This window comes from Acipenser ruthenus, chromosome 4 (genome assembly GCF_902713425.1).
Source record: "Acipenser ruthenus chromosome 4, fAciRut3.2 maternal haplotype, whole genome shotgun sequence".
Lineage (NCBI taxonomy): Eukaryota > Metazoa > Chordata > Actinopteri > Acipenseriformes > Acipenseridae > Acipenser > Acipenser ruthenus.
In genome coordinates this window covers 17,926,494-17,942,962 of record NC_081192.1, presented here as the reverse complement: position 1 = coordinate 17,942,962, position 16,469 = coordinate 17,926,494, and the positions used below count along the sequence as shown (strand labels likewise).

Genomic DNA, 16,469 nt, shown 5'->3' with positions numbered 1-16,469 from the left:
TTTCTTATGAGGATGTATAAATGTGCCATGGGAATGGCATGATATTGTATTTTAATACATTTTAATAAAAGCCACTTACTTGAATGCTGGTTAATAAGAGGTATTGAGAGATTAATATCAGGAAACAAACTTTGGAATGATAGTTTCATGGGGGGTTCCTTCCAGTTTCTTTCTGTTTGGGACACACAGCACATTCCACTTCCATCTTTCAACTTTCACCTCTCCTTTCTTTGTGTGGGTCTAGAATCCGCTCCAATAAGAGGATGCTGTTGCTCGTGGGTGGATTGCCTCCTGGACCAGACAGGCTTCCGAGCAATTTAGTCCAGTATTATGACGATGAAAAGAAGACGTGGAAGATACTTACAAGTAAGTGCACTGCTTTAAACACACCTCAGTATATTTCATGTTTTGAACATGCTTTGATTACTGACCCTTTGAGTAGTATATTCTCACTGTGTGGAAAAAAAAAAAACTATAACCTTTGAAACAGCACTGTTTTCTTAGGTTCAATCTGAAAAAAGTTCCTTCCATTCTTAAGGCAATTATGTATTACTATCACTTTTAATATAGGTTTTTACTCAGAGCATGACTTCACACTGTTGTGAAGCTTTATGCATGGCCTCCTTTGTTTTTGCTGAAATCTCTTGACAAGATTAATTTTAGTTTAATGCTTTAGCATAGATGTAACATGGAAGCCTGAGATGTGTATTCCATCTGGAAAACACTTAAATGCAAACCTGTGATAGCACTGTGCAATAGCCTGACTGTGTAGTTCACTTAACATGCAGGTGATGGTTTTGTGACATGTTACAGACCTGTATAAAGACACCACGTGAAAAAGTATTGTTGTTGCTACAAAGGACATATTGCTGATAATTAATTCCACCTGCAAAAAATATTTCTCTCACCACGTTTTGCGCAGTAAGTGGATCAGACAGCGCAATATAGGATCCCTTGCTTTGTTTTCATTGTATTAATATTGGGTCATCACTGGTAATGCCAGGCTGTCTGAAAAGTCAAATGATATGTCCAATTCACATCCATTCTTTCCTGTTAGATATGTAGGTTATTTCAAGGGATGGGTTGGCCTGTAATAGCGCAGCAATACTTCTCGCCATGTGAAAATGCATGGTATACCCCTTCATCTTATACTGGGAGACCTTTTATCTGTGCATTATCAGCATTTCTCTTCATCTTCCTTATTGAGTTTGTGTCTTTATTTATCTCCTTCTCTACAACAGGCCTAGAACACTGGTAATGTGTTCTAGTGGGGATACAGGGTCATATGGTTCACCTCTTTGTTTTATAACAAAAAGTCTTACATGTGCTGTAACTTTATTCAGTTATATTTTAAATATTCAATGGAATATTTAAAATCTATTCTCATGACTTATTTAAATAATGCATTTTTGAAGTATGTTTTTTTTTTATGAATAAAATGCTGAAACTGTTTTGTGAACAAAAAACCCAACATTTTTACTTAATAAATACATTTTTATACAACACGTGTGTAAAGATCTACACTTTTTCATTTTCACCAGTACAACATAAAATAACTTTTTGGAATCCTTCTAGGGTTCATTCAAATCCAACAACAGAATAACTGGTACATACAGTACATACATGCACACATACATACTGTACATATACATACACTGACATTCCCTTTAACAGTTTAGCTACTGTAGAGCAAGAGCAGTGCCACGTGTGACGGTACCTTGGCAATGGTTAGGTTCCGTCACCATGGATAAAGTAGACACTGACATGTGCAGGTCCAGGGAGATACACTTGCAAGCTTTATTATAATTCCTTCTTTAAGACTCACATAACTTGAATCCCCAAAAGTGGTCTATAATGAGGCATAAATAACAGCAGGCCAACAGCCATCAACTAAACCAGCATTATCCAAACAATACTGGGCCCATTGTCTTTAATCTTATAAACATTTATCAAAACTATGTTATTGTGGTTTGTTTTCCAGTGTATGCAAACAAGTGAGCACTAACTGCATCATAAAAAAATGCTTATTAAATGAATAACAGAGGTTTCTACTTACTCACAGATACCACTGATTACTTGAGTTGCATTCCACTCTAGTCATGACATAACAATACCTTGCGTAATGTTTACAACATAATCAATATAGAAAATTGTAACTTGGAAAATAAACAACCATCACCATGGAAATAACACTAAAACAAGCACACACTCTGCTTGATTTAATTTCCAGTAATGGGCAGCAGTGTGGAGTAGTGGTTAGGTCGCTGGACTCTTGACCGGAGGGTCGTGGGTTCAATCCCAGGTGGGGGACACCGCTGCTGTACCCTTGAGCAAGGTACTTTACCTAGATTGCTCCAGTAAAAACCCAAATGTATAAATGGGTAATTGTATGTAAAAATAATATGATATCTTGTAACAATTGTAAGTTGCCCTAGATAAGGGCATCTGCTAAGAAATAAATAATAATAATAATGTCACATACATGTAAGACTTAAAAGCTTTTAATATTCAAATAGATGCATGTTTGGACATAGGAAATGTACACTGGGGAAGTTACAATATAGACAAACTTGTAAACCTTATTGTTTTATTTTGCAGGATTAAACCTGATTCTTTTTTAAACCTGTGCTTTTGTGAGACACACTTTACCATGCTTGCAATTGGTACAGTACCTTAAATACCTTAAATCTAGCAAAATATAAAGACATATTTCTGTGTCATCAGGCCCTATTCAGAAATCTTTACTGGATGGCTGTTTTTTTTTTCTGTGCGGGATATATATATATATAAATCTAACAGAATGTTGGCATAGGGTTTTGCACAGGGTTATTTGTGGGCATGCCTTCAACTACATGTTGGAAAGTTTGATTGAATAGAGGCATAGTAATGACATGGGTCATAAAACAATTCAGTATTTTTCTTATTAAAATCCCCCCATAGTAGTCATTAATAAAAATAGCTTCTAAATCTGTGGCCCAAAAAGCCCATTGAAAAATCAGTAATCCCCATTTTACATTAGAAAGCTTTGTTTGATTCGGCACGGTTGGTAACAGGCAGTTGGCTATTTTACCAAAACTGAAATCACCACCATCTTTGATGTGTTAGAGCTGGCATTATTATGTTTGAATATTCTTTCATTAGCTATGAAAAGTGTATGACTGGTACCATAAACAAGTGAGGATATTTATTTTATGTTTTTAAACCGTGATTTATAAATTATGTTATAGGAATAAACACAAACATGGTCATTTTTGCCTCTGAAAACATTTTCAGCAGTGTTGTTTGAATATATGTCAGCAGTTACAAAAAGTAATAGTAAGGGATTGTTTTGAGTAACATGAATGACCAGAAAACAGATAAGAAAGGTTTCAATTTTTAGTATCAAAGCTTATATAGCGAAATAAAACAGAACTTTAATATTTACAAAACTGACAAACTCCAAGGTAAAAAGACTGCTGTTGACTGAGGGTTAATTTAGCACAAGGAACACTGAGAAATGTCTTTGGAGTAAGGTTACTTTCTGTGGAAACAATTATATATGGAAATAAATGTTGCAACATATTTTCTAAAGTGGTGTTTTTCAGATTTGTCTATTCAGGATCTAATTAATTGGGTATCACATTGGCAGCAATCCAGTACTTTTTATGCTGGCATATACACAGATGGCCTTGTGAGCTGCTACCTTGTTAAAAAAATAAAACTAATGTTTACTCACTAAGATTCTAGAAGGAAGCCATCAAAAGGGACTTATTACTCCTGTCACATAAACGCAACTAAATCTAGAGGTGAAGAACATAATGTGTAATATAGAACTTTTTTTGGCTTCCGCCATCTTCAGGTAGCATAGACGTTTTTGCAATCTGATATCTGTTCAATATCTTCTTAACTAGAGGTCACTGACTACCCACAAGTGAGTGAAAACCGCTTGTACCTGGCACAAGCTATGGTTTTAAAATATATAGTTTAGTCAGAATAATCAAACTGTATGGATGTGTGTAGCTTTTCATATTCCAGCTACTTCCAACATAACTGGTACTTTTCACAGTATCGCTAAAGTTTAGGTACAAAAGACCCAATGTAAAGGGTAGTGTCGTGTGATACGCTGCCGTTATGGATTCTGTCCCGTTGGTGAGATGAGATGAGGTTAAAAGCTCTAAAACCACAAACGCAGACAGGCCCGGTTCTTTTGAATTGTGGGTCGCTGGTTTGTGCCCCCAGCCTCATTTAACATGTAAAGGAGGCCACTCCCATAGAGTTGTGCCGACCACTGTTGCTGGTGCTGATGGAAAAAGACATGTTACCAAAATTGTATTACAGGGCAAAGGCAGTTTTCTTGTGCTTGCTCCCAGTTTTTTCACTAAAATTAAGAGAAACATGCTTGCTGTTCTGTAAGAGGCCCTATATCTAATACAAATACATTTCAGATGCAGCACATTAATATCTGGGTCTGCTTGTTAATTGTGTAATACTCAATTGAGCGTATCTATAGCTATCTGACAGTTGAATAACAGATTATTAAAATACACTCATGTCTTGCAAAGTGCAGGACAGCTTTTGAGTACATTCATCAATATGTTTTAGACCTCTGCCACCTTCCCTTAAAATATTACCACTGATGTTAGCTTTTTCTTGGAAGTAGTGATTAGTGCCACCAAGTGGTTATAGTGTATAGTCACTGAGCAGTGAGAACAGAACACTGTCAAATGACTGGGATACTGAATTCACACCCACCACAAGGAGGACATTCATTATTGATGTATCCTAATATGTACTTCATTTAACAATCTTTGGGAACGTTCCTGTAGGTATAGTCACATATTCTACCTGGCTTTTACCTGGTGAATTTTTTAACATGTTTTACCATGCTTAAGCATGTTTTTCACTATGCATTGTTGTCATGTCTTTTTAAACTTTTTCAAGGCTTTAGTGTAGTAAAATCTAATATATGTATGTAAGGTAAGAAAGACCATATTTTCTCTGGAATGGCCAAAAAAGGTTTCAGGTCACTTACCTGAGGTCAAGTTCATTAAAGGTTTGCTCTGTGACAATTGCAGTTCAATGAGCCACATGCCAAACTAATGGTACTATAACTGGAACATGATTTACCAATTGTAACCATTACACACTGGTAATACACTGCAAGATCTCTTCTATATAAATACTGGTGGGCAACATTTTTGGTTTATATCAGTATTTAAACTCGTACTGTTAAAGTCCCAGTTCAAATCCCATTGATATTGATGGAAAGAAACAGGATCTGTTTTAAATTTCTTTCAACTGTCGTACAGACAGATTAGTACGTTATTGGGCAAACTTTAAAACAAACCAGGACCCTGTTTATTTTATGTTACAATAAAGGGCATACCCTATAGAAAAGAAAGGATAATTTGTATTAAAAAATAGATAATTGCGTACAAACAGAATGGCCTTTCATATAGCAGATAGTGGGGAGTCTATGGGGAGACTTCTAATCATATGTTAGTGTTTGAGTGCGTTATGAAGGGCTGCTCCTTTATCTTATCCTGCTAAAGTGACCCTGTTTAAATGGAGAGAAGTGGTTTTAGATGACAGTGATGATGAACGCGGTCATGTTCACTCAATAAAATAAGGCCCAGTGCGTTTGAGGATAAATCAGTGAAATGTACAACCCCACCTGTCTGTCTCCATCATTCATTTCCACTGTCACTTTCACAGTAGCTGATGGATCACAGTTGCTGTAGAGTTAGACAGCCTTTAATCTAATTTCTTTCTGATTAGCCTCTCCCTACCCTTTCTCTCAAACTCACTGACTGACTTGCTGAAGGCTTCCATTACAACTTGTCTCAGTAAGGGATAATACAGCTGTATCCTTAAATAACTAAAGGAGATGATGCTGCTTGAGTAGTGCACCAAGCACAGCAGAAATACTGAAATTACAGAAATTACAGACAGACCATTTAAACAGAGGCCAATGATGGACTATTTTATATTGTACCTTATTTCAAATTGTTATATCATTGTTTTATAATGATTACATTGTTTTATAATTGTTAGTATAAAAAAAAAAAAACACTTAGCTGTTCTACACTAGGTTTCGGCTTCAATTAAATGGAATTACATTTTGTAAGCTAGCATCCATAGTAGGCAGCAGAACTGGTTTCGTTAGGATTACATAATAATTTGTAAGTTACCTTTTTTTTTGTAGATGTTTCGGCTCTTTTCAGTTAGAAGGAGACACATACATAAAGTTCTACGCATATCTTTTTTGTTTGTTTGTTTTTCTGCAATACACCAAAAGTACAATAATTTTGGTCCCATACATTTTATTTCTGTGTTTTCTTTGTAATACTGCAAGTATTGCAGTAAAATGTAATTTCAATAAATAGAAAAGGCAATATACAGCTATCCAGGGACGATATACTCTATTATGTTAAATATCATTACTTTAATTCAAATCCTCTATATGGACTAAATTAATTGTATATAGAAATTGTATATAGAATAGGATATACATCCCCCAGAGAGGTGAGAGAGGCTGCCCATGATCTTGGAAGTGAAACCTTATAGCCACAGGTTCATGTTGACATCTGTGTGTCCCATGTTCTGGAAAAATCTGGCCCATTTCCATGGAAAATGCAAGACTTGTATTTATTCCTCACAATCTTTCTCAGGGATACACCATATAAAATTGGCCTGGATTAGTTAGGTGTGGTTTAATTATTTGAACGTCTGTGAAGATTTTCCATGTGGTGTTGAATTTCTCTCTGCTCACAGTTGACAGTGGTATTAATCTGTCAGGTGATTTTTGCTTTTTATTTGCAGTTCATTTAGGTTGTTTAATGGTTTGTGTTAAAGGCTCGAATGTTGTAAATTATTGTGACGTCACTTCTATCTGATACAAACTATTTGAAACAAGCTAAATATAAACTGTTGTCCAAAAGATTCCTTGCACCCTTGTGTATTTATTTATACACTGCAAATCTGATTAACCAACTGCTGCCCTCCAACTTACACAGTATCTACAATTACAAGTACTGATCATCTGTGGGCTAATTGGCAGCATTTTCACTGACAATGGATGTGAGAAAAACAGTATTTCTGATGTTTTGTTTGTCAGATACATATTGCTTTTAAAATAAGGGACAGACAGCTTTTAAACCCAAAGGTAACCTTTATTTTGTAAACATCACAGTGCATAATTACAGAACAGCCTTTTGTTTAGCAAGGTCATTGCTTTTATTTCCTTTTCACTCCCACTTGCTTAATTAATTGTAGATTTTCTTTTTTTTTTTTAATGGCCAAACTGAATATATTTAGGCCATAGCCTCTTGTGGTTCTGGTGTCTGTGAAGCCATTAGATCATGTCTAACTTGTATCTGGTTTGTATCCCACAAAGCAGGAGGCATACTGAGAGTGTATTTCTTTGCTCTAATCTTTCAGGTAGAGATCTGGAGGCTTGCTAAAGAAATAATAAATGTTTTATCAAAATGTAAAAAAAACAGGAATTAGTTATTGAAATAAAAGCTTTTTAATTGTAAACGTATTAATTATATCATTTAAGCTGTATGGTATGACAACTGATGTGTAAGTATTTATGTAACTACTATATATGTATGCATATGTGTATAACTTTAAATATATAATCTGTAACTCTACATCTGTGCATTAACTGAATATTTTGCTGAAAATTTAGAATAATACAAATTAAGGAATGCTCAGAAGAGAAAGGTGGACAAAATGACAGATTGTTACCAGCACCATGGCAACTGACATCACTAAATCATCATTTAGCTCTTTCCAGCTAAAAACCAGTAGAGCAGAAGAGTTTGTTTGGGAGAGGTTGAGGACAATGGCATGTTGATGCCGATCACTCTTCCACATTAGACAAAGGATCCAGAATTCCCAGAAACCAGGAAATATTATCACACGTCCCTCTTATCTTCTGTTGAAGATTTTGGTATCTTGAAGTACAAGATTCAAGCAGGTTATTGTGATTACAGTCTAGGGTGAAGCTGCATATAATTTTGTGGTGCTGTATTTAAATGTTTTATGAAAATCAACCTTGGAAACCAACCTGTCAAAAATAATGTTGAAAGTCAATGGCGTATGACAGCTTCCAGCAAATGTGTAGAACATTCACCATGGAGATGACCCTGTGGTGACGTAATACTTTCCTAGTGCATAGTCTATCTTGCAATCAGGTCATGTGATGTACCACATAGTAAGTGATAAAACAGCACATTGCAAACAAATCTGTATATACCAAATTAGTGTAAAAAACAAGAAACAAAAGACATTCAGCAGAAGTAAAAGGGAAACCAGTGGCAATGCTAGAAGAGGTGTGGCTGACCCTCTGCTTCCAGTCCTTTAACATCCTGACTTTGGATAGTGTAGGTAGTAAAGGCCTGGGGACAGCTGAAGATATGATGAGAAGATTGTATTAATGTCTTCAAAACATTGGTCTCCATTTTAGTACTTCTGCAAATCTTATGACTGAGCGTGTAAAGTTACCCAAAGGCAAACATAGAGCGAATGTGCTAAATTTACTCATCCTGCAAAATGTTCTCAAGCATTGACATGACCGGATCAATATCTAACAATACAAACAGAACTGTGTTCAACTCAAGCATCTCCTGCATTGACTAGACTAGTGTTCATTTCTCCTATGGTGCATTACTTTTTTCCACACCTTGCATTTATACTCCATCCAATCAACACCCAATAGCTTGTTTAGATTGACATGTAGTATTGGATTCATGTAATTTGTATATAAAATGTGGAGCCTCCAAGGTAAAGTATGTAAGATAATACTTCATGTGTCGGGTGTTTACAAGAGATGTCTCGTGTAGCTTTGGGCAAGAGAACTGCTAAGCGAAGCTGAGTGTTTCTAGCTGCTCAAACTGTATGAAATGATATCTTTTATAACACGAGACATGGTGTATTAACATATTATAAAACAATCATAAAAAAATATTGTTGGGAACAGTTGTGCTCTATGTTCTATGCATGGGATGACATCTGTACACAGGATACGATGTACTGGAATATTTGACATGATTTGTAATATGTTTAATAACTTTATCCTTTTACCTTTTTGCAGTTATGCCTTATAACAGTGCTCACCACTGCGTTGTTGATGTGGATAACTTTTTATTCTTACTGGGAGGAGAAGATCAGTGGAACCCTAATGGTAATGAACCTTTTCAGTGTTAACCTATTTAAAATAATTGCTTCAAGTTGTGTTTTAATCCGTTTTATTTTGGGATAACCTGAATTTTAGGGGTGTGCCATTACTCTTTTTATCCAAGTAATTCCCTTTACTAAGTTGTTGTCGACAGGTATTAAATGAAACCAAACAGGCCTATTAATGTATGTGCTAATTTCACAACAAGATCTTGATCTTTCGCTCACCTTTACAATTTTGTACAAATCAATGACAATTAACTTCTGCATTGAGTGATTTAAAAGCCACATGGAAGCGAATTTTCCTTTCGCCTGGGAAAATTGACTTTTTTACTGCCATAGTGAGGCCATAAAGTGACAATAAAAATAGGTCATCCATAACTTTTTAACACTTAATAGTGCTGAATTATGAAATACTACTCAAAGAAACTCAATGACAAATGTTTCGATTACAAGTCTTTCTGAATGTCTTCAAAATAGAAGTGCAACTGATTCGTCACGTACACGTGACCTTTCCTTAGACCTAACTTAGGAGCTTCCCCTATGCAAACTGGATTATTTATTTATTCGGTAAGTTTAATTAGAGAGTACAATCCCACAATTCACTGCAGAGGTGATCCATGTTTAAGAAATAAGCAAAGTTAAATCAAAAAGATTTTATATCAAAAGGTGATAAGAGAAAGGTAAGACAAATAATTGCATAAAAATATGAGGGTTTTTAATTAATTTGATCACAGCCGGTTCTATATAAATTACAATGTCAGATTGTTAGTGATTGATAAAGAAAGGGAACCAAAGAATGCTTTGTTTTGTGTTGGGTAATTAACACGTTTATTACTTTTTAAACTTCTTAAAGGAAATAACTCTAACTATTTAATGTATAGTGCTTTGGGACGCCTGTCATAAAAGGTGCTATAAAAATGATAGTTGGCCGATAGCCGTATAATAGATTGTTTTCTCTGTAATACAACTCAGTTCGTAGTTCCAATCTGTCATTTTCTTCTGTTTATCCCCTTTGTCTCTGATAAACAGAGTAGTACCGTATCCCTTCGAATTTAAGACTTTTTGAACAATTTTTTGCTTCTCACAAATGCCCTGCGTCTTAAATTAGAGTACAGTATAGTGATGTGTGTATTAAAATCGCCAACAAAAGATGGGACTACCCGAGTGCACAAACAGCAATGTGACTGACTGCTGAGAAGAGACGTAGAAAGACGTCACTGCCTGAATACACAAGCAGCAATGTGACTGTCTGCCGAGAAAAGACGAAGAAAGACGTCACTGCCTGAATACACAAGCAGCAACGTGACTTACTGCCGAGAAAAGACGAAGAAAGACGTCACTGCCTGAATACACACGCAGCAATGTGACTGTCTGCTGAGAAAAGTCGAACCAAAACTTTCAGAACAGAAAATAGGAGGCACTTTTTTACACAGAGAATTGTGAGGGTCTGGAACCAACTCCCCAGTAATGTTGTTGAAGCTGACACCCTGGGATCCTTCAAGAAGCTGCTTGATGAGATTCTGGGATCAATAAGCTACTAACAACCAAATGAGCAAGATGGGCTGAATGGCCTCCTCTCGTTTGTAAACTTTCTTATGTTCTTATGTTCTTCTTATGTTCTTTACTGCCTGATCTTGAATCATCCATGACATACAGGCAGCCATTTTCAAAGAAGTATCATTAGCTTCCTGAGGAATTCAAAGAGAAGCTTTTACAAGTTCAGCGTTTCTAACAAACAGTACTAGCTTGGACAGATCAGAAATGCTGATCAGACCCCCGTATTTTTCGACATGCCAAGCAATACCACAGTTCACAAATTGGGAGAAAAACAGGTGTGAGTAATCACGACTGGAAATGAGAAGCAGCACATAACTGTAATGCTCTGTGTGATAGCAGATGGCCACAAACTGCCTCAATATGTGTAATTGTGGTTGTATCTTTGTAAATGCATATTTATTTTATGTTTTATTTTTTCCACAAATTGAAGGTCGGACATTTGGGCTGCATCTTAAATTTTAGGAATTTGAATTTGAAGGAATGCGGTATTTTAGATATATCGCCAACTACAACTTTTGGTGCGTGTAACAAGTCGATGCTACATACGTGGGTCGTCACCGAATAGTACTAAATCAGACACAGAGCAGTGGGTGTTGACACACCACACAGGTGCTTAGATTTAATCAAAAAACATGCCCCCAACAATGGTAATCCTAGCACCAGATTTAATAAAGAACAGAAAACAAAACAAAGCGAAAAATAAAAGTTTGCCCACAAATGGCGAGCGCTAGCCTCACTAAAAGGAACGTCCTGCTCCAGGGACCTACTACACTACACTACACAAACCCTGTATAATACTGTTTGGGATCAACATCCCCTAAACTGACCTACTTCTGGGCTCCTGGTCCCGGCATCGTCACGGCGACTCCAGCCTCTTCAAACGGCCTCGGCTGGGCAATGCCTTCATGAGCACCGTCCGGAGTGGAGGGTTTCATGTAGTAGTTCTCTTCATAGAGTGGAAGCTCTCCTTGTCGATGTCAACAAGCGCAAGCTTTCGCTGAGCGCCTGCCTGTGCAGCTATGGCATCGCATTTGCCTCGAGCTGTGCACAGACACTTTTTGAGCGAAAACATAATTCTAACCTCTTTTTCCCCCAGGTAAACACAGCACCAATTTCAACAGCCGCTATGATCCAAGGTTTAATAGTTGGATACAACTCCCAGCCATGCAAGAAAGGTAACAGTGTTTTTGATGATTGTTTCGGCCAGAACATTGTTGCTGCCTCCAATTTGTTAAATTAAATACATTTTCATGTCAGTGCAGAAGACTAGCACAGCAAACTGGAAACAGTTCTGTCAGTATTGCTCCAAAAACATGCAACAGTGACTCTTTTTGGATGCAAAAAGAACTAAACAGCAACACTAAAGACATGGAGCAGATATGATTTTATTTTAATCCATTATAGGAATTAGTGGTTACAAGTATCTTTTATATACAAGGGAAATTAACATTCGTAATTGTTTTAGTTTTACTTAAGTATATATAATCCCTTTACCAAGATACAGTTGCTCTCTGATTTTGCAACCAGGCCAAAGACACAGGACAAAGAATTTAAGAAACAGTTTCGAAAGAAAGAAAAGCACGAGAAAGCACCTGTCGTAGAACTTATTTCAGAAAAAAACAGTGGTTTTATTAATTCCAAACCAGTCTTATTTTGAATTGTAACACTGTGTTTTCTTTAGGCGAGCCAGCTTCTATGCATGTCGACTGGATAAACACCTCTATGTGATTGGTGGGAGAAACGAAAGCGGGTACCTCTCCAGCGTTGAGTGCTACAACTTGGAAACCAATGAGTGGCACTATGTGTCTTCTCTACCCCAGCCTCTGGCAGCGCATGCAGGGGCTGTACATAATGGAAAAATATACATCTCAGGTTAGTGCTATCAGTTCCATAAAGTACCATATACACAAGTCTACAACCTTACTGACAAGGTATAGGGAAACTTCTGTCATGCAAACTACAGTTTGTATTATTATTTTATTATTATTTGGCAGACGCCTTTATCCAAGGAGACTAGGGTGTGTGAACTATGCATCAGCTGCAGAGTCACTTACAATTACGTCTCACCCGAAAGATGGAGCACAAGGAGGTTAAGTGACTTGCTCAGGATCACACAATGAGTCAGTGGCTGAGGTGGGATTTGAACTGGGGACCTGCTGGTTACAAGCCCTTTTCTTTAACCACTGGACCACACAGCCTCAGTAATATTAATTGATTTGAGCAGATAACCAAATTGTTATTGTAAAATTGTTTACATGACATTCTCAGTCCAGAAAGCTGTACATAAACAACTGGTAATGGAAAACAGTAGCTGCAGAGAATTATGAAACCTGAATGTTTAATGTAAAATAGCTAAAAAAACGTTCTTAATAACCCATGCAAATAGCGTCTATATGTTATTTTTAATGAGCCAACCCCTAAACACTAAATTAGGATACTATTTATTGGCAGGAACATTAGCATTCATATACTGGTGTGGACATTTTTTCTATATACAAGAATGATCTACAAGTCAAGTAGATAATCGTTTTGGCTTTTACTTTGTTTATGCATTTTAGTTTTTCTCTTTAAAATGTTTTACTTTAACAAGCTCCATAAGTTGGTTTCTGACTTCTAAGATGTAGCTTTGTGTAAATGTGTTTAACCGATGTTTGGGAATATTACATCAATAAAATATTTTAAAAAGTGTGTTGCCTGAAAACAGCATTTGTCAATATAGGGTTAAAATATGTGTGTGTGTTAAAAGCAGTACTACTGTGTGTGCTCTCTATTAGTCACCTGTTGGTGGCAGTATTGTAGCAAACAAACCTCCATTTAAAGGAAACAAAATTATTATTGTTATTATTATTTATTTCTTAGCAGACACCCTTATCCAGGGCGACTTACAATTGTTACAACATATCACATTATACATTATTTCACATTTTACAGATATCACATTATTTTTACATACAAATACCCATTTATACAGTTGGGTTATTACTGGAGCAATCTAGGTAAAGTACCTTGCTCAAGGGTACAACAGCAGTGTCCCCCACTGGGGATTGTACCCACAACCCTCCGGTCAAGAGTCCAGAGCCCTAACCACTACTCCACACTGCTGCCCAAAATGTTCTTCTAAATAAAATAAAACATTTCACATAACTTGTATGTCGTAAAGACAAGTAATTACCGATTTTATATGGTAAATAAATTAACAGTGAAATGTGGGAATAGAAATGTGTGTTCTCTATGTGACGCTGGGATGAGATAAATGAGTCTGAACAGTCATATAGTACACTGCTGACAATTTAGGACAGCTCGGGCAAGGAGCTCACTGGTCGCTATGACGATTTCTTTCTAACCACCTCAGCCTCTATATAATAGCTTGTTGAAAACAGTCTATATTCAATACACTATGAAGACTTGTGAGTTATAATATTTTGTTTCCATTTAATGAAGGTTTGTTTGCTACAATACTGCCACCAACAGGTGACTAATAGAGAGCACACAGTAATACGGCTTTTAACACACACACATATTTTAACCCTATATTGACAAATGCTGTTTTCATACAACGTACTATTTTTCAAATCTATCAAGGCAGTAATCAGGGGTCTCTTCAGTGTTGTGGGGTCAGTTGAGGAGCTTTAGCTGGTCTTCTTGAACTCAAGTCAGACTTAAGCAAACTGTGCCTCGCAGTTTGGTCACTTATGATGACTCCAGTTTCTGTCCTGAAGTGGATATTGAGCACATATGCACTGGACTGGCGGTTCCTCAGTGCCATATTGTGCAGATATCGGCCATTTCCTGACCATTTTCCACTACCTTGTCCAGGGCATCTAGTGTACAAAGTACGGTTTGATAACGTGGGCACAATGTGCAAACAACAGAAGGGGCCACACCAAATTGACAGCTCTGGCAGTCTGGATTTCAGTCCAAAACCTTCTTCTGCCACCACCTTAGCAGCCACTTGACTAATGATCAAAACTGAAGTCTAATTAGGAATTACCTGCTTTTAGGGAGAGGGGGGTGGGGGAAGAACACATAAAAGGTCTATCTAGTTAATGCCTAAAGCTTTACCTGATGAAGCATGTGCAGAACTGTCAACTCAGTCATTGGGCACCTGTTTTGTTAACTGATGAATCAAGATTGCATCTGCCCACTAATGATCAACATGTTTGAATATAGGGAACCCAAGGAGAATGATTTGCTCAATTCAACTTAGTTGAATATTGGAGGGGACTGAGGTCACACTGCTCTTATTGTGCTTCCATGGGGAGGATTTACAGCTCTACATAGACAGATCCATAGTCTTGGATGTTGTAAGACCAGTTGTTGGTGCAATTAGAAGTCTGTTATGGACTGGCCAGCAAGAACTCCAGACCTTTACTTCATAGAACATCTCTGGGACCTTCTAGGATGCTGTGTTCATCAGCGTTGTAACCCTCCATGTGACATCAGAGAGCTTCGTATTGCCTGACTGAAGGATGGGATCCCCCAAAAAATCACCTGTATGAAAAATTAATCTCCAGTGCTCCCTTGAAATACTTAAATTTGATTATTGTTGTCAGCTGAGTTTTGTAAAAAATTCCAGTTTGAAATGTTGCTACTTTAATTTTTTGAGATATGGAACATGCCTTGAATCAGTCTGCATCGTTCCTGACTCTGTTTAATGTTCATGTGTGTCATTTCCAGGCGGTGTCCACAATGGTGAATATGTGTCCTGGCTCTACTGCTATGACCCAGCGATGGACGTGTGGGCTAGGAAACAAGACATGAACACAAAGCGAGCCATTCATGCTTTAGCTGGAATGAATGATCGTCTGTATGCTATCGGCGGAAACCACTTGAAAGGTGAATTTGTCCTAGAGCTAGTTGGAAGAGTGCCTTTGTTTTTTGTGTAATGAATGATCCCCATCAAAACACACATCTTGCTGTGCTGTGTTCTGATAGTGATCTCATATATAACTGGAAGTTTGATTGATTATCCTGTCTTAAAACAGGTAAATAATGCAGAACATTAAAATAATATCTGATCCATATTGGCAACCGAATAGCTTTGTACCCAGATAGAAAACTTGCTGCACAGGATTTTTGAGTCTTTTGAAAATAAATGATTTCTAACATCCATGTCCCGGCATATCCAAGCTGCATCTGCAGAAGGTCGCCCACCTAATGATGATTGAACAGATTGCCTCCACCGGTTTGCCTGCTGCACGTTTCACCTGAACACAGCTTTGCCTGATGAAGCATATGCAGGCAAAATGCTGTGCAGCGGGTGATCTGTCAAGTGGATCTGCACTTTTCATTTTGCAGTATATTGGTGTGTTTGCTTTTGCCTTTTAAAATTGGACCAGGGCTTGAACCCCAAAAAATTGGCTTAATTTTATTGTAGTGGTAACTTGTAACAGGAAATTGCATAGGTAAACAGAATAAAAAAATAAAAATAGTGACTGTTATTAATTGTTCAGGGGCTAGACAAAAAAGATTGAACCACCATTCTTTGGTAACAGGCTGTACCCACGTAAATGGCTTCCCTGACATGTATTCTATAATATACATAAAATCTGTAGACCCCAGTTGCAGTTTCAGTATGTATTGTAATGATTAAATATACAGATTGTACAAATTTAGCCCAAATATCATTAAAGGCCGCTGATATGTTGATGTTTTCAGCACCGCCCTAGTAATAATGAATAAAAACATCAGGAATGAAAAGGGGATGCCTTGACTTGCCACCCAGCATGCCACACTGATACTACGAA

The 16,469-nt window shown here is 37.1% G+C and overlaps 1 protein-coding gene across 1 annotated transcript in view; it reads left to right on the top strand.

Annotated features, from left to right (window-relative positions):
- LOC117400727 (kelch-like protein 14) overlaps positions 1 to 16,469 on the top strand; it is a 33,961-nt gene that overhangs the window by 11,025 nt on the left and 6,467 nt on the right. Inside the window, exons 3-7 of the mRNA XM_034001026.3 lie at positions 245 to 366; positions 9,080 to 9,169; positions 11,819 to 11,897; positions 12,404 to 12,594; positions 15,400 to 15,558. Of these exons, the coding sequence (XP_033856917.1) occupies positions 245 to 366; positions 9,080 to 9,169; positions 11,819 to 11,897; positions 12,404 to 12,594; positions 15,400 to 15,558 (641 nt within the window). The remainder of the gene's footprint in view (positions 1 to 244; positions 367 to 9,079; positions 9,170 to 11,818; positions 11,898 to 12,403; positions 12,595 to 15,399; positions 15,559 to 16,469) is intronic.